At 39.2% G+C, this 23034-nt stretch overlaps 2 protein-coding genes across 4 annotated transcripts in view; both read right to left on the bottom strand.

Annotated features, from left to right (window-relative positions):
- Positions 1 to 1482: 1482 nt before the first annotated feature.
- On the bottom strand, positions 1483 to 9767 carry LOC137296457 (NAD(P)(+)--arginine ADP-ribosyltransferase 2-like). 2 transcript variants are annotated; one of them, XM_067828246.1, is made up of 4 exons: positions 9569 to 9767; positions 7100 to 7150; positions 4760 to 4785; positions 1483 to 2992 (listed from the first exon to the last, which is right to left on the bottom strand). In XM_067828246.1, the coding sequence occupies exons 2-4, from the start codon at positions 7146 to 7148 to the stop codon at positions 2177 to 2179; spliced, it is 891 nt and encodes a 296-aa protein (XP_067684347.1). In that variant the 5' UTR covers positions 7149 to 7150; positions 9569 to 9767; the 3' UTR covers positions 1483 to 2176. The 2 variants fall into 2 exon arrangements, with proteins under 2 accessions (XP_067684347.1, XP_067684348.1); XM_067828247.1 differs by lacking the exons at positions 4760 to 4785; positions 7100 to 7150; positions 9569 to 9767 and adding an exon at positions 6948 to 7008.
- An 8916-nt stretch (positions 9768 to 18683) lies between these two features.
- LOC137296860 (receptor-type tyrosine-protein phosphatase alpha-like) overlaps positions 18684 to 23034 on the bottom strand; it is a 32362-nt gene continuing 28011 nt past the window's right edge. For both annotated transcript variants that reach the window (XM_067828735.1, XM_067828734.1), the window contains 3 exons: positions 21685 to 21821; positions 21120 to 21255; positions 18684 to 20869 (listed from right to left, as the gene is read on the bottom strand). In XM_067828735.1, the coding sequence (XP_067684836.1) occupies positions 20798 to 20869; positions 21120 to 21255; positions 21685 to 21821 (345 nt within the window). In that variant the 3' untranslated portion in view covers positions 18684 to 20797. The remainder of the gene's footprint in view (positions 20870 to 21119; positions 21256 to 21684; positions 21822 to 23034) is intronic.

Raw genomic sequence — 23034 nt, 5'->3', positions numbered from 1 at the left:
GTGCACTTTAAAGAACACATTCATGAGTCACATGGCAGGTAACTGGAATATGTGCATATACACTTAATTGCAGATGTAGTAACTTGCAGTATCATTGGACAGCATACATCATGTGTCCCTGTTCACCCAGCTGCAAATGGGTACCCTGTGAACATACGTGTGTTATGATTCGTTGGTCCTAATAGGCTGGATGAGATGAATACGGTGTCAGAAAAAAAAGACATCCGTTGATCAAAGGAACACTCGAACGAGCATTCATGTACTAGGTGTGTGGATATGTGAGTGATATAAATACCCTACAGTTCATAATTTCCATTTGTCCATCTCAACAGACATATACAAAATGGAAATCGGAAAGAAGCCGACCTTGCCAAAGACATGGTGATGTAGGACACGGACAGATTGAAAACATCTAATCCGTGTCTTCAACATATAAATAAACAGTTGAATAGCAGAGACAAATTCTTTACGAAACTCTGTTTCGTATTACAGTGTCAGGCAAAGCAACACATTAATTACATTTAAACATTTGCTAGCTGAAAGGACGATTTTGCTCAACTGGTTCTAGTTCATCGTAAACAGACATGGATGCCGTACATGACAAAAGGAAGTGAATAAAGCAGTCGTAAAATAAAGATTAAGTGTTAGCTTTGATATTGAAAGACAGCACGTAAACGAGTAGCCCTTGCATAATGAAATACGTATTTGAATTAGGGGTAGGAGATATATCTACACATCAGAAATATCCACAGATTCATCATCTATGTATTGTCAATGACCCAAGCCGTGATTTGTAATATGGTTCGTTGGTACGATGAAAACTCATTATACACATACATCAAGGGCATACTGCCAGCTTAGTGTGTCTCTTTTCCTAAGCACGTGTTACCATATCATTATCTATCCTACTTTAAATGGACACAACTTCAAATCATATATGTACGTTTAACTAAAGTGGCGATTTGTGTGATCCATAGCAAAGTGTGAGTAGCATATATATATATATCAATCTCCCGAATACGTTGGTCATTCGCCAGTCTGTAGTATTTGTACTTTTGCTGGGTTGAGTCCCATCCACATGGAAGTGGAGAAGTGAAGTGACGCAATCCAACAATAATACTATAATCTGTAGTGTTATCCCAAATTAAAAATATGATACATTTGACCACTTTCTGGCATTGAACAACCATTAACAACCATTCACCACATGATTATTATCTGGTGTCGCGATATATGGCTGGAATATGGACAAAATAACGTATACACTCACTCACTGTTTACACTCACTCTTTTTGTGACCATGTTCTTTTTGTGACCATGCACTTGAACACATATGTGTCTTGACAACTCAGTGTTCATGAGTCATGCAAATTAAACACTTTTGTGTCTTGCTTTGTCAGGGAACAATCTGAAATCGTTTTCACTGATGAACAAAAATATTTCTGAAAGCACTGTCATAAACAATTGAAAACTCAAACTCAATTTATGCAAATTAATTTAATCGGAGGGTTAGACAATCTGGCCATAAATATTTGAATTAACAGGAATATATTGTTCACCCTGAAACCGGCGAAAATCATAACTTGTAAGGCAAGCTATGCAAAAACGTTAATGTACATGACGTAACTAACAAGTGTGTAAAGTGGCGCCGGGCTTGAATATTTTGATTTGATAATAACAATATCAGACAGGACGTATACATTAGTAACTGGGATCATTGTTAGTGGCTGTATCCTTAAAGGGGGTTAAAGTACTATAAAATTATTGATCTCCTGAGAGGGAAGTCCCCAAACTTTCCAGTCTATGTAAACATACCGCTGTCTTAAACATAAGGATATATGTCATTATAATTCATTGATAGAGTATCTACAATTACAAACAGCTGAAGCGATGTTGTAAATCCAGCTAGGGTTAATTCAGGAAGCAAATGTACTGTAAGTGCCCAAGGTCCCTTGTATGCTGACCTACCTTCAGTAGTTGGCAATCTATAGCCTGGTTTTCATATTGTATTGTCATTTACAGCTAAAGTATTTCTTTCTATGATAGTCTAGTTGTGTCAATGCCCTTTGCTGACAGGTAAGTAAATTAGCTAACTTTAATTTTAAAATTCATTTATCAATTTATAATTTTCTTAATCACGATACGGCCAATATACTGCCGACGTAATGTTTAATTTTCACTCCCTCCCTCCAACAACCACATACATCACTAAATAGAAGCAGACAACATTCCACTTCATCTGCAGCGCGACGTCTCCATTCGCGGCTGCCTGGATGACGTGTAATGGCTGTCGACAACATTGGCAAGGACCTCCTGTGGATCGTCGCCGGCGTCCTCCACACTTCTCCCCAATACTCTGCAGGAAGATGCGTGGACCTTTGCTGTCTTTGTCCAAGTTGTTGACTTTGAAACGTTCATAAGGAGGAATCAGCACTTCTGCCTCTGAAGGAAAAACCGAAAATTGCACAATATCGGCGCCAAACGTAACTCCCTTCAGACGAATGAGAGTGCCCGTGTTTCCTCGGAAGTTCACGGCGACAGAATATTTAGACGAGGTCGATGTGTATCCAGGAAAACGCATCTCGGTACCGTTTTCAATGGCGTATGTCTTCCTGTCCCCTCTATAGAGATATTCCGGAAGAGTTTGCTTCAGGCGTATCTTCTCAATACCGTTAATCAGGAGGTAATGGAATACTTGGAATGACGTATCGTATTTGGCGATGTCACCCTCCCTCAGTATTCTGTTGAATTCAGCGTGCACAGAGGTTGTAGTATAGATCATTACTGCTAGGGTCTCTTCTTCCGTCAGGCCAAGGGACTTCCCCGTCTTAATGGCCGCACCCCGTTTTGGGGATGTGGCTTTGTAAGCAGATTTGAAGCGTTCATTCGTCTTGACCACGTCCATCAAGGTTGTATCCAGTTTCTCAAACTCGTCTTTAGTAATTGAAGCATATATGCTGTTCTTTCTAGCGCCCAGCTCATACGTTGCTCCCTGAAAAAACCCGAAAAATAGCACTTGTGTAAATCATACAGAGATAATCTTCTAGTATATATATGAGAGTGTATACTTTAAAATTTGTATTATATTTACTTAAAGAGCATTAGCACTCTAATATTTTGATATTAAAATCATACAGGACCCACGTTTAAGACATGTGGTAACAATTGAAAATAATATATACTCTTCAACAAAGCTAGAGGAACTATACTTTCAATGTACGCTTGTCGAAAATGGGAGATGTATGGGATTGATTCAATAATAATGGATGTTTTGAGAATGCATCACCACATGGTTTTCATTCAAAGCAAAGCTGTTCGTTCAGTTATCCCCAGCTGATTGTAGTATGAAATGAAAATTTCAGGTTTACAATTTTCAGTCAGTAGTGTGCTATTTGACCCTGAAAAGCCTGACCATGCACAGATGCAAGAAAATTATCGGAAATATGGTCAACAGTGATTTATCGACCTAACTGAACAACGTCAAGATTCATAATGACACCCGATGTACGTGTATGAGGCTCCCACGTTGTGCACGTGCCCCATATGCGTTGCGTGTGCGTGTGGCGATAACGTGAAATGATGCTGCTTACACAAGATGAATGTCATTGTAACATTCCTCAATGGATTTCCTTTCTACCAAACTTCAATTTTCAGTTTCCCCTACATTTTTAAGAGTATAGTAGCTCCCATCACCTCGATGACCCACACTCCACATTTAAATATAGGTCAGGCCCACCAGTCGAGATTGTGATTCGAATTGAAGTAAAATGTAAGGACTAAGCTATGCTCTTTCATGTATGATTAATTGGATTGTATCTTATATCTATCAGCAGCATTTGTCTTCTGTTTGATTGTTTAAATATGTAAGTAAAGGTAATCTATCTTAATTTATTTTTCTTTGACTCTGACTCCGCAATATGACAGATTCAGTGTGTTGGCCGGTAGTGTTACCTTTCATGGTCACGTTATCATGTTGGCCAGAGCTCCAGATACCATTGTTGTATTTGCGTAGTTTACTCAATACAATCACATTTACTCGATTAATTAGAAATCTGGGCTTACAAAACACGCATAAGAACCACTTAAAACCTAATAGGTCTATAATACCTTGCGTACATTACTCAATTAATTAAACTGCCTTGCGTATGATTCGTCGTTGCGCACAAACTCTACAACAGCATTAGCTGATGATAAGCGATGCCTATACATATACATATACTGTTATAGCCAAAGCCCCTGTCCGAGGTCTACTGAAATAGTCATATGATTTCCATGCTGAGTATTAAAAATGGCTGCCAAATGTTTAGTCTGTTGACATCCGTTTAGATTTATATATTTAGAAGACTTAAGCACCAAATAAGGATAAGAAACTCTGTGTAAAATTACTCAATTCTTGTAACTGGTGTGAGTATACAAACTGCTAGTTACTCCTAAAAAATGAAATGACTCATACATAAACAGACATGGGAGTAAATAGACACTTGCTTAAAAACAAATTTATTTTGTAATAGTTTTGTTTCATGAAGGATCTGCCTCTTTCACCCCTGTGACCTGTGACGCCATTGTATCTGAATAGGCGAGAAAGGAAATCCTCCACCCTCCCAGATATATAGGTTGGTCAAGGTGATCGGAAATATCCTGGAGTCACAGGTAGTACGTCATAGGTCAGGTGACCCGGAAGTGCTATGACTCTTGGTGGCTGGAGAGCACTAAACTTGTTGATATCTGCTATTCACAACCCGGGAACATTAATATTTACATGAGCCATGAGTAGGTACTGTCCACCTGAAATAATGGATGAAAATATGGTGAGTAATCACGAGGGATTGAAGTGAGTTTATCTTGGACGACGCCACATTACAACTAGAATATATGGTGTCGAATTGATGCAAGAAAAGACAACCGTACATCAGTGCAAGTTTCCCACAATGGCAAAAACCACGCGGGTGGTCATGTCATGGATGACTAAGAGTGTCAGCGAAATGACTGACCGTTTTAGTCATTTCACGAAATGACTGATTTCACAATCTGACTGTTACATATATACGTCTGAATTTAGCTAACGCCGCTTTTATCAATATTCGTGCAATATCATTACGGGACAAACCAGAAATGGGCTTTACACATTGTACCTGCGTGGGGAATCGAACCCGTGCCATCTGCACGTCGAACGAACGCTTTAACCACAAGGCTACTGAGTCGCACCGATATAGGTTAACATAAGGTACATATTTACTTGTAACCATAAAGGCATATAAGGTTACAATTCAAATCATTATAGTCGACGCCTCGTCTCTCCGTCCGTCCCTCCGTCCGCCCGCCCGTAATCATTTTGTTTCTGGAGCATAACTCAAAAACCGACCAATATTTTTTGGCCAAAATTGGTAGATATGATAATCCGAGCCTATAATTATGCCTTTTGCTATTTAAAGGTTTTGTCCTTTATATTGTTTTTGTTTTTCCATGGAACGTTTTGGTCTTAGCCTAATGGTTTGGTGGGATTCGTTTCCGGACCATAACTCAAAAACCGTTCAATATGTTTTTACCAAAACTGGCGCAGATATGATAATCCGAGCCTATAATTATGCCTTTTGCTATTTAAAGGTTTTGTCCTTTATATTGTTTTTGTTTTTCCATGGAACGTTTTGGTCTTAGCCTAATGGTTTGGTGGGCTTCGTTTCTGGACCATAACTCAAAAACCGTTCAATATGTTTTTACCAAATTGGTAGATATGATAATCGGAGCCGATGGTTATGCCTTTTGCTATTTAAAAGGTTTTGTCCTTTTTTTTTATTTTTGCTTTTCCATGAAACAACGTGGTCTTCGTCTAATGGTTGCTATTTACAGGTTTTTGTGATTTATCATTTTCTAGATTTCCGTGGAAACAATTCGGACTTTCTCAAAAAATGGAGGTATGAGCTTCGTTTCCGGAGCACAACTCGAAAATCATTTCATATCTTTCAACAGATCTTGGCAGATATATGAGACAGATCACGAAGGGATGCCTTTTCCTGTTTACAGATATATGGCATTTATATGTTTCATGACTTCTATGGAAACGATTCAAATGTAGTCGAAAAGAACAACCGGTAACTGTCAGATGATTTGTCCTTTCTAATATGTTGGAGCCGGGGGGATATGTCATCTTCTGATGACTCTTGTTAAATAGAGTCCCTGTCTTCTAGCATAGGTAGCGAAGTGCCGTCACAGATTAACAGACTGAGTACTACAGTAAAATTAAGTATCTCGGCTTCACCTGTTTTCTGACGCTGTCCGCCTTCGGTCATTTAGGATTACAGATTTACACATCCTAGCTTCGTTATAGATCAACTACATGTATTTGTTCATCAAATCAAGGTCAGTGTATAAACAGGATATCATTATATAAGGATATCATAAACTAGATAATCATAATGCACGCAGGGTGACGGAAAAATAATGTCTGTTTAAAGTTTCAAGGATTTATTTTAAAGAGCGCGTGACAGAAGAATGCTGTACGGGCTGCCATCTTGTTTCCTTCGAAAACATGTACGTGTATATAATTTGGAATGGTGTACGGAATATATGCGGAAACTATGTCGGATTGTTTGAAACTTGAACCGTGCAGAAACTTGTTGGAATATTAGTAACTGAAACCTTTCGGAAACCTGATGGATTCTAAGATAACTGAAACTCTTGGAGAGTATGGGTACGTAAACCGAGCGGAAACACCGCGAAAGTGGGTAATTGTAAGTTTCCGTTGCTGCTGATTCTCAGTCTAAAAGAACAGAAACTCAATGGATTCTAGGTGGAAACGTAGGTTTCAGTCCAGTTTCCACCAGGTTTTCGCATTTCGGAAACCAAGTTATTTTTGCTGTGGAAATGGTACCTGGAGGTCTGCTGTCCTTCATAACAATGAATAGATCATCTTCCCTGTGATACATAACGAGTAAAGCATCCAATGGTACCTCAGTAAACATGTCGGCATAGTGAAGATATCTGTTGATCCCACCATATCTCTCTGTCCCCTCCTGGAAATTTCCATTTAAATTATTACTTTCCTAGGCGAGTCTCGGGTTCCAGCTATCAACAAAGAAAATAACGACAAACTAATACTTACCAATTAGACACATAATGCCCAAAACTGCGTTGGTAGCCATTATGTGCATAGCTGTAAAAAAAGAAACAAAGTTTTTACAGTAACTATTTTTCACATTCGAAAATAGTCCATTCTGTCACTGTCATGTCTGGAATATTTCTGATCGAGTATTTATAGAATGAGATAGGAATCCACAAGGTCGAATACACACATTTTTTTCAGTCCATGCTGAGACGATGCAGAACAACTTTGGCTCAGTTACGAATCATGCTTGCTGCTTCACTGCCGTGACGGTAAAGCACGTGTCAGTCCATGTTGAAATGAACTTTTTAACCAGATTTGTTTCGTCCAGATTGACCGATTAAGTTGTTCGAGTGTCATGATTTTGGGGCCGTATCCTACATGCAGAAATCTCACTGTGCGCGCTGTCAGGGCAATCTAACAATGAAGCGAAAGCCTTAGGATTCCAATGGTCCCGATCATTTTGCTCCAGAGAGAGCTGTTCTAGCACACGTACACACACACACGTACACACACACACGTACACACACACGTACACACACACGTACACACACACACACACACACACACACGAACACACACACACGAACACACACACACGAACACACGAACACACACGAACAAACACACACACACACACACACACACACATCCCCTCTTATCAGAATGAGCACATTACAGTGCTGCCATGGTCTTCTGAATCGCTCGAGATGACCGCGGCCAACGCATACTTGAGCGTCAACCGACGTCGCCTAAAAACGGCCGAGATCAAAGACTTATTCAGAACAAAACATAACAGAAGTGAAATAGACTCATAGCATATTGAGGGTTAACATGAGACCATTGTGAGTAATGACAGATAATGATGTAATTAGACAGGTTTATAGTCTCTGATTTTAAGCATTGCAATATTTAACCAGTTTGCGCCATTCATGCATTTTTTAAGGCCATTGGGTGATTGGTGTTACATATAGGTTGATTTTGATAATAATATTCTGACATGTACATCTTTCTGCAATCACTAAATACTACGACTTTGCAAATGAATAGGTAATGGTTTATCGTAGTTAGTATCACATAAGATACAAAATCATTTTATAAATGATCATTATGACATTTTCTCACTTCAGCTGGAAGTCTGTTCATGCTATTCTAAAACTAGTAAAACATTTCTTTTTAAATTTAGAAAGATAACATTCCTGTTTGAATTGCACTTTGATATCCCTATAGAAGTTTCATTTTGATGAGGAACGCAAAGACGACGTCATGTTTACAAACACGAACTCTGACATCACAGCTTTGTGTGTAGCGACCGCGTACCCCCCGATATAATGATAGGTGTTCTCTCTCTCTCTCACTCTAACTCACTTTCTCTCTCTCTCTTTCTCTCGCTCTGGGGTGGGGATGGCTGTGCAGTTGTAATGATGATATCGAGCATAATTGCCGTCTTAAGGATGCTGTGATGCTTTGTGACATTCCCATTCGCTATATCCAAGCTTTATACACAATAGAAGGACGACTGCTTGTATCGTAAACACGAGTCATTTGTCACAGTTTCCGTACTTTGTTTACACGGTGCACAGCGTAAATGATCTGAGCTTTACTTCAACGATTTTTCTTCATGAAAGTCATGATCAATATACTAGTTCTATTTTACCATAGTAGAGTTCGTACACGTTTATAGGTTCCAGTCCTAACTCGGTAACAAGTACTCTCCACATATTGACTGCCTATCGTTCAATACAATTCTATTTCGTCCTTAGCTCTGTAACCAAACGAAAATTTACGAAAAACACTATTTCTTCCTTATTAATGTAGATTTGATAGGGAATGAAACGCATGTCAGTCTATCTCGCCCCGCACAGAACAACTTTTTAATTTTCTCACGACCACGCACACTTGTTCATTATTATACAGAAATGCAAATATAATCATAGTACTAACTAAAAACCTATCAAGCGTAAATGAATCGATCAGCAAACCTACATAACCATGTTGTGTAAAATAATGGCCTAGAACCCAACGCGATGCTGCTCTCTGGCCTTACAGTATTACCCTGAATATTTCTTTCAAGGCTGCTACTAAAGATATAGGTCCTTACATCCGCTTTTAGGCATCAATTTTTCAAACAGCTGGGTGGGCTGAGTGCCTTGCCCAGGGACGCAATACAGTAAGTGACCCAGATCACAAATGTTTTGTGTCTCTACTGGGATTCGAACCCGGACCTTTGGCGTGAGAGGTCAGCATGCCAAAATGTCACTCCATTTCATACAAGGAAAAGTAAATAGTCAATAAAGACATTACAGTCACATTTCCATTACATCCGTTTTGATACCATTAGTCACATAATTCGCAAGCATATTTACACATACACTTATCGAACGAGTGATATCAAGCAACGTTCTGCATAGTATTAAAGTTACATAACACTGAATTTTAGATGAATGTAGAGGAAGGCTGAAGTATTACCTGAGCGTCTCCGGCGTGTCTACCAGTGTTTACTGGTACTAACCAGTGGCTATCATACGAATGGGATTCTCGGGAAAAGCTTATCATTTTCAGGAAATTCAAACTCCAGGCGGATTGTATCATACATAGGAATGTCGTGCATTCAAGTGTGATCACAACCAGGGTCGTAGTACAATGCGCAGTGCTCTGACTCACTAGTGACAATTTACATGCTGGTGACAAACGCTGTTTTATAATTCAAAATGCGCTGAAGCTTTTCAAAGGGACATGTCGAAATGACTTTTTATATCTGCCTAATATAACTGTGTCATTGACATGTCTTTTTTTGTGTTTAGTGATGGGTCGATGGTTGAGTGGACTGACTGTTGTGAAAAATAGATGGATGTAATGACGGAGAGATGGATGGATAGGTGTATGAATAGATGGACAGTTGGATGGATGGATTGTTGAGTGGGTTGACGGATGGGTGATATCGGTAATATCTATGGAATCTCGACGAATACACTACTTATATTATACATCAATAAAATAAAAAAAATAAAATACTGTTCGCGCAGAACAATAAGACTAGAAATGTATCACAGATATCCATTTAAAATTAGTGATTTTAACAAGAAATAACAAGACAATAAAAAAAGGCTGTATATTGCCAAGAAGGCTTGATGGATGGGAGGACAGTTCGACGGAGGCTTCCTGAATTGCAGTTTGTTTCAATCACCCATTACAGAGCATTTGCACTCATGATATAGGGAACACTTTAAATCAGGCTTAAAAGCTGCAGGGACAGTCTGCACGTCCACATTCTGCGTCACGAATATAGTGACACAGTAAAGAAGGGCAAGTCATGCTAGCGCTATTCAAGAACACCTGTTACGCTCAACAAGACAAACTGTTTGTTCATTGTTATCATTACACGTTGCAGTAGCTAATAACGTAAACTGCTGACACATATTCCTCGGGAAAAACTTTGCTGACACATACTCCTCAGGAAAAGCATCTTCAACTGAAATCATTTTGCATTCATTTGTCCTTCTAACCACTAGGCTACTGCTACTGCTACTGCCTCACAATGATTTTTATACGTTAGTCTGTTGTGCAGGAGGGTTTGATTATTTAAAAGTCGTTTATATTATAAAGATAAAAAAATGACTTACATTTTCGCGCTATTTTCCTGCATTGCCGAGGGCACTGGTTTCACAATGTATGCATATTATTGGCTGAATTTTTCATTTCTCAACATTACACAAAGCTGAATGAAATAAGAATTTCCCAGGAAGATATTGCTGCATTCTTAGTAGCAGACCCGGGGCCGAATAGGCCTTCAGCAACCCATGCTTGCCACAAAAGGCGCTTATGCTTGTCGCTAGAAGCGATAATTGGGATCGGGTAGTCAGGCTCGCTGACTTAGTTGACACATGTCACCGGTTCCCAAATGCTCAGATCGATGCTCATGCTGTCGATCACTCTATTTACACTTCTTTTGTGTATCTCCCTTTTATCATATATTGTGTAAAGTGTGTATATATGACTGTGAACAATAGGTATTTCACAAATATATATCACTGACGTCTCTCAGCAGGAATAACTTTGCAGCTTCATACACATGCATCGCTTTAATATGTGTTTTATCAAGAAATTACAATGTATTGTCAGCGATGTGGGTTACGGGTTTCTGGTTTATGGTTGGATACGGTTTCCTAGTAGTGACGGGGTACAGGTTACTTGTGAGTAGGGGGATACTATGTACTGTTGGCGATAGGGGTGCAGGTTACTGGTATAATTTTAGAGGGGTACTGTGTACAGCTAGTGACGGGGTTACAGGTTACTAGTATATGGAGGGATACTATGTACTGGTAGAGTCGGTATGAGTCGGTTCAGACTGCTCCATTCAGGGCCCCCGGCACAGTATATCGACAGGGTTTATTTGTTGTTTTGAGCACCTAACAGTATTCCAGGTGTATGGCGGCTGTCTGTAAGCAGTCGAATATGGGACAGACAATCCAGTGACCAACATCACGACCATGGATGTACGCAATTGGGAGACGATGATATGTGTGAACCGAATCAGTGAGTCGACTCTTACGACAAGCATGGGTTGCTGAAGATCAATTCTAAACCCGATCTTCAAGAGTCATATCGACTGGGGGTGCTTAGAAAGTTCAGGCATGTGTCCTTATGTTACGAGGCGATGGAATTACGGCATCGGGATCTAGATAATTGTGGTCAAAACAAACACAAGAAACACTTATTACTATTTATTATAAACTATAATAAGTGAAGTGTAAGAATCAAAATGTATTCATGCTGAGGCAACAAACGTAACAATATTCAAAAAGCATGGAAATGAAAATAGACAACATGAGAACAACGAAGAGTATCAAAAATGAAATAGTGAAATATTACATCCAAATGAACGTGGCAATATTTCAGCCATATCGTGACGAGCACAAGTAATGGTTATACATCAATGGTGCATAATGGTAATAATCAATGGTACATTATGAAAAAAATATCAACGAAGGACAGTAAAATTACTGGATTATCAAACACATGAAATTTAAAACTAGTTATTAAATCTAAAGCAATTTAACTATAAATGGCAATACAAGCAGGCTGCAACAACTGCAGGTATATTAAAACGATGAAACGTCGGTTACTAATGCTATTCTGGATATTCTGTGCGCACGTGTCCGTTAAGGCACAAGAAACACGAAGGACATGTATCCTACTTGGGTTTACACTTTCTAGGCAAGGTGAGTCCTATCTGAGATTCGATTCCATACTCGCAGAGTCCGGCACCCTAATCGCCAGCGCACAAGGGGAAAGTGTGATTCTATATATCTAACATATGTTGCGTTGAACCAAAATGCATTATTACATATTCAGGAACGTGGTCGTTTCTCCAAACCGGTCATTCTAACACAGTAGACGTTGGAAGCACGGATGGGTTCCTTCACCATCTCATAGCACAGTTTGAACTGAACCTGCAGACAATGCCAATCTTTGAGATATATCATAGTATGTGTTTCAAACCTTAGAGTAGCAATTAATACGATATGGACAGCCTGTTTAAATGCTTGGTGTGATGGAGATTTCACAGTAAATTTGCATCCAAATTGATTATCCGTACATCGATTGATTATGGTCATAAGTACTGCCTTATATTCATAATGTGAGAATGAATTAGGTGCTAATCAGATCCACATTTCTTATGTTTCATTGATCCATTGATGTCATTGATGAACACACTTGCGTACTTTGAAATACGAAAGGTCAATTGCAAAACCAACTTTTATCCATAGTCGTTACGTCTAAAGAGAAACAGTTACACTCAAAAGTGACAGAGGACTAAGTAAACTGTGGTTTGAAAAGCTGCGGTCCCCGATGGCGAGGAAGACGTCCACGTCACTGGCCAGCCTTAGTCTGCTGATGATGTTCAGGACAGAACACACCGCTCACTCCAGCACTGTCACTGGTTCGTAGAAACTATCATGTCATCCACATTGCATATCGCACAACGTCAAACGTCACTGAATCTTATCTTAACTCACACATAAAGGTCGTTTTCTGATGGGCTAAGCGCTCTTCCATTATTTTCAATGTACCCTGCTTACAATCCATGCTTGCCATAACAGTTGACTGCTTGTCAGAAGAGGCGACTAACGGAATCGGGTGGTCAGGCTCGCTGACTTGGTTGACACATGTCATCGGTTCCCAATTTCGCAGATCGATGCCCATTCTGTTGATCTTTGGCTTGTTTGGTCCAGACTCGACCGTCGTCTCAAAATCAACTCACTCACTAATCTCACTCACTCGAATAACATTGAAGAACGCATGATGCACGGAAATTACCGATGTTTTGCGAATGCAAATCGATGGAAGGGAAATAACTCTAAATCTTATTTTCTTGTGTCGTCTGCAAAATATAGCGATGGCTACGAAAACATTTGCCTCGCATACCAGTTGACAAATTTTGACACAATGTGCAAATGTAGTCCCTGTGAATATTGATAAGAGAAATTACGCCGCGGCGACTTTACTAATTAGGACAATACATGCGGGAAAAAACAACAAGAAGCAGGATTCGAATCCTTTGATTCACACAAGCTGGCTGAAGTGTACGTTCCGGTGCACATGCTTCAAAAGTTCAAAATTAACATTGAGGTACTCGGTAAGACCAATGCATTGTTCACTGGTCCCTCGCGGTCCATGAGTTGATGCACCCTTCGGGCTCAGGTAACATAAACAAAAATAAACAGGGTACATCGACCCATGTTCCCCTCGTGACCAGAGATTATCCATGTATCATTTTTTCAAGTCATTCTGTATCTACACAATGCTCTAATATGTTCGTCCTTCTTAACCAACTTTCCTAACTTTAAAGCAAACCTAAACAAAACAATCTTACGAAAGTGAGTGAGTGAGTTCAGTTTCTCGCCGCACTCAGCAATATTCCAGCTATATGTCGGTGGTCTGTAAATAATCGAGTCTGAACCAGACAATCCACTGATCAAAAACATCAGCATCGATCTGCGAAATTGGGAACCGATGACATGTGTCAACCAAGTCAGCGAGCCTGACCACCCGATCCCGTTAGTCGCCTCTTACAACAAGCATAGTCGCCTTTTATGGCAAGCATCGGTTGCTGATGACCTATTCTACCCCGGGACCTTCACGGGTCGTCTTACGAAAGCTGTATGACAAAAGAGATAGTGTCAACTTTCCAAACTTTCAGAACCATTAAACCTCATTAATGTATCAACATAATCACCACCACGCCATGCGTCGTCATTCGCCCACCCTTCTGTACACCCCTCGTTCCTGTTGTCTTGTTACAGATGACACTGTCAAGACTGTTTCTACACTGGTCAAACCAGTTGACGCCATATACACATGTTGCATAAACAAACGGCAAAAGGGTAAAACCTGTCATTATAAAGTGAAACAGTTTGAAAGCACACAAATATTAACAATCAGGTTCACACGAAGGAACTGTTGTCATGTGTCATCAGTAAACATCACCTTGCATTGATGACGGGTGTTATCCATCCATCCTGTTACACCGACGTCATCCATCACAGGTTCCTGTTGTCTTGCTACACACAATAGCGTCAAGAAAATCAAGAATTATTGATGTCAACTTCTTTATTGTGAATAACACGGCGTTTTGGGGCGTACCCTTACGCCATCCCCAGGTGAATGGTAGGAAGTGTCATAAATGCAGGTTCTACACTGCCCAGAACATTTGACATCATAGGAACTGTCTGGACACGCCGCACAAACACATATTATCAATGTGGACTGTATCATCGCGGCGAATTATCACAGACGTTATTATATAAACGTCATGGGATATTAGGACAATGCGAAAATGGTGCAAAAAACTACTCACCTGTGGATTTGCATCATGTAATTCTAATTAAGGATATTTTGATCAAGAGAAGATGTGTATAAGACTCATGGTGTGGCAGAATATCGATATACTGTATTCGACAATTTCCTACTTTTTCATAACAAAAGTAAATTCAGGGAAGTGCTAACTGTTGCCCTACTGGGTGTATCATGACACCGGTTCAATTTGCAATGGCTATTTAGTTGCCTGCCATATTTCAGTTTGCCCTGAGACACGTCTGTGTGAGCCCTTCTATATTACGGTCGATTCCCATACTGATGGAAGAATAAACTATACACATAGCACATCATGGGTGATGTCTTTATGCAATTTAAGTTTCATATCCTACCTGTTCAATTGTAAACATCCTGTAAACACCCACTGGAGCAGTGGCTGTTGATCTTGTCACATACATCAATATTGTTTAGGCATCGGTACTGTTTGTCACAATCTTCAGAAAACCACCAGTCACTAGCAAATGAACATAAATACACAATACTTATCATGATTATAGCGATGTTAAATCCTGTGAACAACATCTGGTCGCCGTTAATCAGTGCTCGTGTGAGTAAAATGCAGGACTACTAAAACCTAAGGAAATCGGTTCCTACAGTGAAAATGTATCTTAGGCTAGCACTTTTATTAAAGGACACATTTTACATGCCATGATGCGTGTTCGCGTATGTCATCACATACCAAATGTCTGCACTTCACACAATGTAGGGAATTTCTGTTGAACAAGTACCCAGGACCATGGTCCCTGTCAGTTGTCAGCGGCAGGTGACGTCAGCTACAGGAGGAGGATGTTCAGTCGATGACCATTTGTTGCCCACCTGGATGCCCGCAAGTATCTAGGCCATTGCGTTTTTCTTGCACTGTACAGGATGAAGATTGTGATAGAAGTGATAGTGATAGAAGCTCCATAAACACGAGTCGATAAACATTTAAAACTCCGAGACAGACAGGGACATTTTATTTTATTTTTTAACATTATTGTTCCATCTTTCAATGGAAACAGTAATACACAGTGTTCTGTGAGTAAACATACAGCTAAAACGCATACATAATTCACTATCATGTTTAGAGCGTGCTCAAACAATAAAATACGAAATCATATTATTCTTCTAGCCAAAATATCCATTAATATTTCAAGCAATACACAGCATGCGCTACTTACAATATGTACAACCGGAAAATATATAGCTAGGAAAACAGTAACTTAGATTCCTATACAAGGAAGTGGAATCATTTATCTGCTTTATCTGCTGCTCCACGACTAAGCACTAAAGCGCTCTTATAATATCAGCTGATGTTTCCATTCTCAGCCTTGTTTCTTCAATCTTATACAACCTCTATAGAATCTGTCATGACATATATGCCTTTCATGCCATAGGTAATATATCTGAGAGTGGAAAGAGAATAAATACAGTTTCAGTGTCATTTCATTATGATGTCATGGAAACCGACGATGCCAGAATATTCTACAGAGCATTTACTGCGATGTCTATATCCTTGGTGTCAGGCAACCAATTAAAATCATACGTTAATAATACGGGCCGACAGTACATTTACCGATACAGATTCCACTGGGTGTAAAAGCTTGAATAATTGTGAATATTATACCAAATTGACGTTCAGAACCGCTATTACAAAAGAAGTATTATAGAAGGTAGTATATTAAAATGGAGATAGATAGACCCGTACCACCCTAATGGGAAAGGAAAATGAAATGATTTTGTGCTATGTGATATATGATATATGACATATGAGTTGAGATATCGCTATAAGCAATCTCACAAGGTTGTGTCTAAACTGACGGAACCTAAGAACATCGGTTTTCCTACGGGCAAACTGCAAATGAATTATTAGGAAGATATACAGATCAATCTTTAGCTTTGGGACAACCGCAACACACGTTATGAACATCACGGGCTTGTGTGCTCGCATATTTACTTTAAGCATTCGGGTGATATGGTTCGGTGAGTGAAAGGAAGGCTGTATGATTATAAGCGATCTTTCATGAAGCCGTTGATTCTTATATACCATCATTTAGCAGCAATATTGGTGCGTGCGGCGTTGAACAGCAGGCCAAACAAATCATTCTTACATGCTTCAATGACCCATTTATTGAACGTGGCCTTTTTCATGTGACACGACTTAAATGCGCGATTCATTATGCATTATAAACCAGTATATTGCCCTTGCATTGGCAGCATCAAATAATCATTAAAACATGTAATGAGTAACAATTGTCATCACTCCTAGATAAATACACCTTTGGATTGTTTAACTTTAGTTTCAAATATTTGAATTGAATATTTGTAGCATTCTGTCGTATTTGTATGTCTCTTTTTGTCACAACGTGTACACGAGTAACAATAGTCATCACTCCTTAGTATATGCACGTTTGGATTGTAGTTGATCTTTAGTTCCAAATATTTGAATTGAATATTTCATTCTGTCATATTTGTATGTTCTTTTTTTCATTATATTTGTATTTGTCTGGTGTGAGTTCGTGTGTTTGTTGGTTTGTCTTGCGTAGCAGTAACGTAGCAGTGGAGCGTAATGCCCACACACATCACATGTATTTCGTCTGTTAAGTATTACACTTTATAGCCACCATCGTACCCCTTAAAGGAGTATCTGTTTTGATCGTTATTGTGTCACTTTGCTTGACAAAACAGATGATACAATTGTAGAAGCGCCTACAAAAGTCTCTGTCTTCCGTGTTATGTCTTTTCAGTGCAGTGTAAGGAAAAACCCGAACATCACATCTAGTCTGTGTATATGGCTTGTCCTGTCTGACAATGTCAATAAATAATATAATGCGATCATGGACACGAACGTTACATGCAGGATGTTTATAAGAGGCTTAGAGTGTTTGCAGACAGAATTTGCATATTTACAAGCCTGTTTGACAAGTACACAACTATCATTATGTATATACCACAATTTGTTTGAAACATGAGATACCTATCCATTCATCAGTAAAAAGTATCTGTTCCCGGTGGACTTCAGGAAGATGACGATGGCAAGAATTTTAAAATGTGTTCAGTCTTATTTGGTAATAACTTCGTGCACTTAGTGTCTTAAATTATAGGACAGACATGTCCCTGGCCCCATTAAGGAAGAGACGAGTAAGAAATTGGGTACGTTTTGATGATCACATCAGCCTTCTGTGGTGAGTTAGTATCAGCAGTATTTCATATCGGCAGTATTTCAGCCATATCGTGACGAAGAAAATTGCAAATTTATAAATTAATAAAAACAAAGCTAGATATTCTAGTTACCTGTCTGCAAAGGACAGTGAAATAACTAGATTATTACACTAATATAATTAAAACTTGTAATTAAAGAGCTACCAGTCATCAAGAAATAATTCCATTACAAGTCACCATTGTCCACAACACACATGGTCTGAAGAGCCACCGGCCCGTGAAGGTCCCGGGGTAGAATAGGCCATCAGCAACCCATGCTTGCCATAAAAGGCGACTATGCTTATCGTAAGAGGCGATTAACGGGATCGGGTGGTCAGACTCACTGACTTGGTTGACACATGTCATCGGTTCCCAATTTCGCAGATCGATGCTCATGTTGTTAGTCATTGGATTGTCTGGACCAGACTCGATTATTTACAGACCACCGTCATATATCTGGAATATTGCTGAGTGCGGGATAAAACTAAACTCACTCACTCACTCACTGGAGAGCCACCAGCCACTGTTGCTTACAACACACTATGACCTTTTATTCTGAAGAGCTTCCACTCATTACGACAAGAAAACGAAGAACAAAATGTCGGCAATCACCCGTCACACCAACACCTCACAGATGTTGTTACAAGGACAGGTAAAAGGATACAAGGAAGTGAATTGAGTGAGTAACATTAGAAACGCGTGATTGAATCATAACTCGTTCTGCTTCTGGCTTGTAAATACCGGTTTCTAGCATTCATTCTACAAGTGTGTCTCCACGGCAGTTAATGTAAATAGGGATATTGCTCAGCGAAGTCTATTATACACATCGGTTATAGTGGGTGCATCATAAGTCCCATACAAATACATACAAACACATGAATGGATGCAGAAAACATGTAGTTTTCTACAGCCCCAGAACATATAACAATACATTTGGGGATACATCCTGTCAATATCTCTTTTCTTGTTTTTAGTCGCGAAAGTATAATAGATAACAAACACACACACACACAGAGACACGCGTGCATGTTAGTATGTATGTATGTATGTATGTGTGTGTGTGTGTGTGCGTGTGTGCGTGTGTGTGTGTGTGTGTGTGTGTGTGTGTGTGTGTGTGTGTGTGTGATGTGAGTGTGTGGGTGTATGTATGTGTTTGCGTATTTGTGCCTGCGTGGGTGCGTGCGTGCGTGTACTCGTAAATGTCTGTGTGTTTGTCCACGTGCTGTTATACTGTTGGAGACATACACATGTACTTTTGTGGGTCGAGTAACGCTCGGCGGCAGGCCATATATTTTGCAAATCATCTTTAAAAAGTCACCTCTCCACATAAAATATTGTCGCTGACCGTATGGGTCACTTGTGTACTCCCAGACATCAACAGAAAGTTAAAACATGGTACATCTGGAGTGAGTTAAAATTTTACGAGACACTGACAATATTATATATCGTGACGACAAAACTTACATACTTAGAATATATTTTATACATTTTTATAAACCTGTCAGCGAAAGAGATTCTAACGACTAGATTATCCCAAATTAATTAAAACTGGTTTGAGTTCAAGGAAAAATGCTAATTTATATCATTTGAACACAACACAATATAAAATCAATATAGATCGCCACCAATAGTACGTAAGGTAGTCTGTGGGTACTAGTCTGTGATATCCAGATGCATCATCGTGCACAATACTTGATAGCCCTTCTGCACGTAAAGCATTTAGATAAGACATAATTTCCGACTAAGGCTTTGCCCTTCAAGAAGAGTTTGATAGGCTACTAGAATAATGCAGAGTGCATCACTCACTTAAAGCGTATGCATGTTTTACCTTCCCAAACATTCGAACACTGTTTGTTAAGTCTACTGGCAAACTACTCCGTTTCCGCAACGTATGTTGGAAAGGTAAAAAATGTCTTAGATTTGTGTTTATTAGAAGCTATCAGCAGTGAACTGTAAGCAGCAAAGCAATATACGTTGACACTTAAGCAATAGAAATTTCCACAAATAGCATAAACAAAAACTATGAAGCTAAGAAACAGACAAAACCATGTGATTATATATTGTCGGTGCAAAAGAATACCTACTCTGACTACAGATCCAGGTTAATATTAGTCTTCAGTAAGCCATGCTTGTGGTAAGAGGCGGTTAAAAGCGTAAACTCACTTGGACACTGACTATATTCCACTTTGTTGTAAATGACAAACAACGATTCAAATTTGATGCATGCTTCACACTAAAATAGTCATTCATTAAAAGAATTAAGTACTAAAATGTTGATTTAAGTTACCCTATTTCACAACTTCGACAAACGTGCATCTATCTATCTATCTATCTATCTATCTATCTATCTATCTATCTATCTATCTATCTATCGTTGTAATAATATAAATCCCTGATGTCATTCTAAGCCTCGAAAATACACCCATTGGGTATAAGGTGGCAATCATAATGAATTTACAAGTTTTAAATATTGATGTACATTGGTTTCAGTCGTACAAATTCCGTTTCACGTCCGTGAAAGTTTTTTCGAATATATGCTTCATCCAGACACCACGAACAAGAACGTTTCTCAAATTAGGAATATTTCGGACATTATCCATGGACCATATCTGAGCACAGTACTTGGTTGCTATTTCTTTATCACATATTAGCATAGACGTTTGAAGTACGGTTACACTCCTTCACCATTTTGTAGCAAAGCTTGAACTGATCCTGCAAGAAACAAAAACAAATGTCCACTGATTACGATATAAAAATATCAGAAAGATCATTATCTACCACATATCAGTGAATACATATATGTTTTACACATTTAACAATGCTTTCCGCACCTTTCAGACTTAAACTTAGACTAAATGCATGACAGGTTAAGGGTTAGAGTTAAATCTATTACAACGTGAACAACCAAACCGTTATTGTTTCTGGTTATTTGCTTGGAAAACGAAACTGCCTTAGAACTCACATAGGACTGTATAAACTGTGGTCTGATACGCTGTAGTTCCCTGATGGTGAGGAAGATTTCCACTTCTCTGTCCAGCCTCAGTCTGCTGATGATGTTCAGGACACTGCAGAACACACCGCTCACGCTGGCACCGTCACTGATTCACAGAAAGCATGACTAAATATGCAAGGTATATATCACTCAAGCATCAGCGCCTCTGGATGCCATCTACACTCCTTTCAGTTTGTAAATGAATTGTTTCAATCATAAAATATTTGTCTTAACATATATATAACTGTCCACATGAAATGTTCATTTGGTATTGGCGTCGGACAGGTTTCAGTTTGTATATGCTTTATCATACATTACAGGTACCATATTATTTACAGAAATCATTTCTATACTAAGCATCGTCAAGACGTCGTGAAAAACTTCTACAAACCACGACACCGCCGCCATGTGAATTTAATCATTATTAATAATGTAATATTGCCAACGTACGGCGTTAAACAACGCCTTCACGTGGTGCTTACCTTTGGTTTTCTTTTCATATTTTGTTGATTTTAAAGAAAAACAAAGAACATACTGGCAGTGAATGAGGATCTGCTGGTCATCAGTGCTGATGATTCTCTCCACCTCGTTGACCAGCTCCAGCAGTGATGAAGTGTTGGAGATCAAGCTTGGTGATCGGAGGCGGAAAACTGTGACCGACAGCTCACTGTCCTTTAGAGAATTGAAACACGCACAAAATTCTTATGATCAGCGGATCTCCAATACACACAATGTGCCTACATATTCATTTTACCATACGATTTATCACAATTCTACGGCAGCGTATTAGGACCAAAGTGAAACATTTTTTTGTTGTCACTATCGTATCTCCTACGTAGGAGATAGTAAGTCCTACGTAGGTGATACAAAGTCCTACGTAGGAGATAGTAAGTCCTACGTAGGATATAGTAAGTCCTACGTAGGTGATAATACGTCCTACGTAGGAGATATTAAATCCTACGTAGGAGATAAGTCCTACGTATGAGATAGCAAGTCCTACGTAGGAGATGTTAAGTACTAAGTCCTACGTAGGAGATACTAAGTTGTAAGTCCTACGTAGGTGATAGTAAGTCCTACGTAGGAGATAATAAGTCCTACGTAGGAGATGTTAAGTACTAAGTCCTACGTAGGAGATACTAAGTTGTAAGTCCTACGTAGGTGATAGTAAGTCCTACGTAGGAGATAAGTAAGTCCTGCGTAGGAGATGTTAAGTACTAAGTCCTACGTAGGAGATACTATGTAGTAAGTCCTACGTAGGTGATAGTAAGTCCTGCGTAGGAGATAGTAAGGTGATACTGAGTAGTAAGTCCTACGTAGGAGATACTAAGTCCTACGTAGGAGATAGTAAGCCCTACGTAGGAGATAGTAAGTCTTACGTAGGAGATAGTGACACAAAAAATATTTTTAACCGTGGCCCTTCCGAACAATTCACTGTTTTCTGACAGTTTTTCAGTTTCAACATTTTATCTGAAACAATATCACGCAAAGACTTTCCGTCGTGATAAACTGAGGTACTAATCATGTACGCTTGTTTCTCACGGGCATGACATCTCTAATAAACAGCACTTCTTCAGCGTCACGAACCAAGTATTCAGTTTCCAATCCAATTCAAATTGTCAGAACATAATGACAAACCTTCTTGCGAGATTGGTAACAGTTGTTATAGTGAGTGAGTGAGTGAGTGAGTGAGTGAATGAATTAATATTCAACGCCACATCGGCAAAGTTTCAGCCATATCGTGAGAAAAACTATTTTGACGTTGATAAAGAATATGTTTAGATTACAAAACCTGTCGTCAAAGGACACTGAACAGCTAGACTATCGCATTTAAAATTACAACTAGTAAGTTACCTTAAAACAAATGACACTTTTGGACAATACAACA

This window comes from Haliotis asinina, chromosome 9 (assembly GCF_037392515.1).
Source record: "Haliotis asinina isolate JCU_RB_2024 chromosome 9, JCU_Hal_asi_v2, whole genome shotgun sequence".
NCBI classification, from domain to species: Eukaryota; Metazoa; Mollusca; class Gastropoda; order Lepetellida; family Haliotidae; genus Haliotis; species Haliotis asinina.
This window is presented reverse-complemented; position numbering and strand designations above follow the sequence as displayed.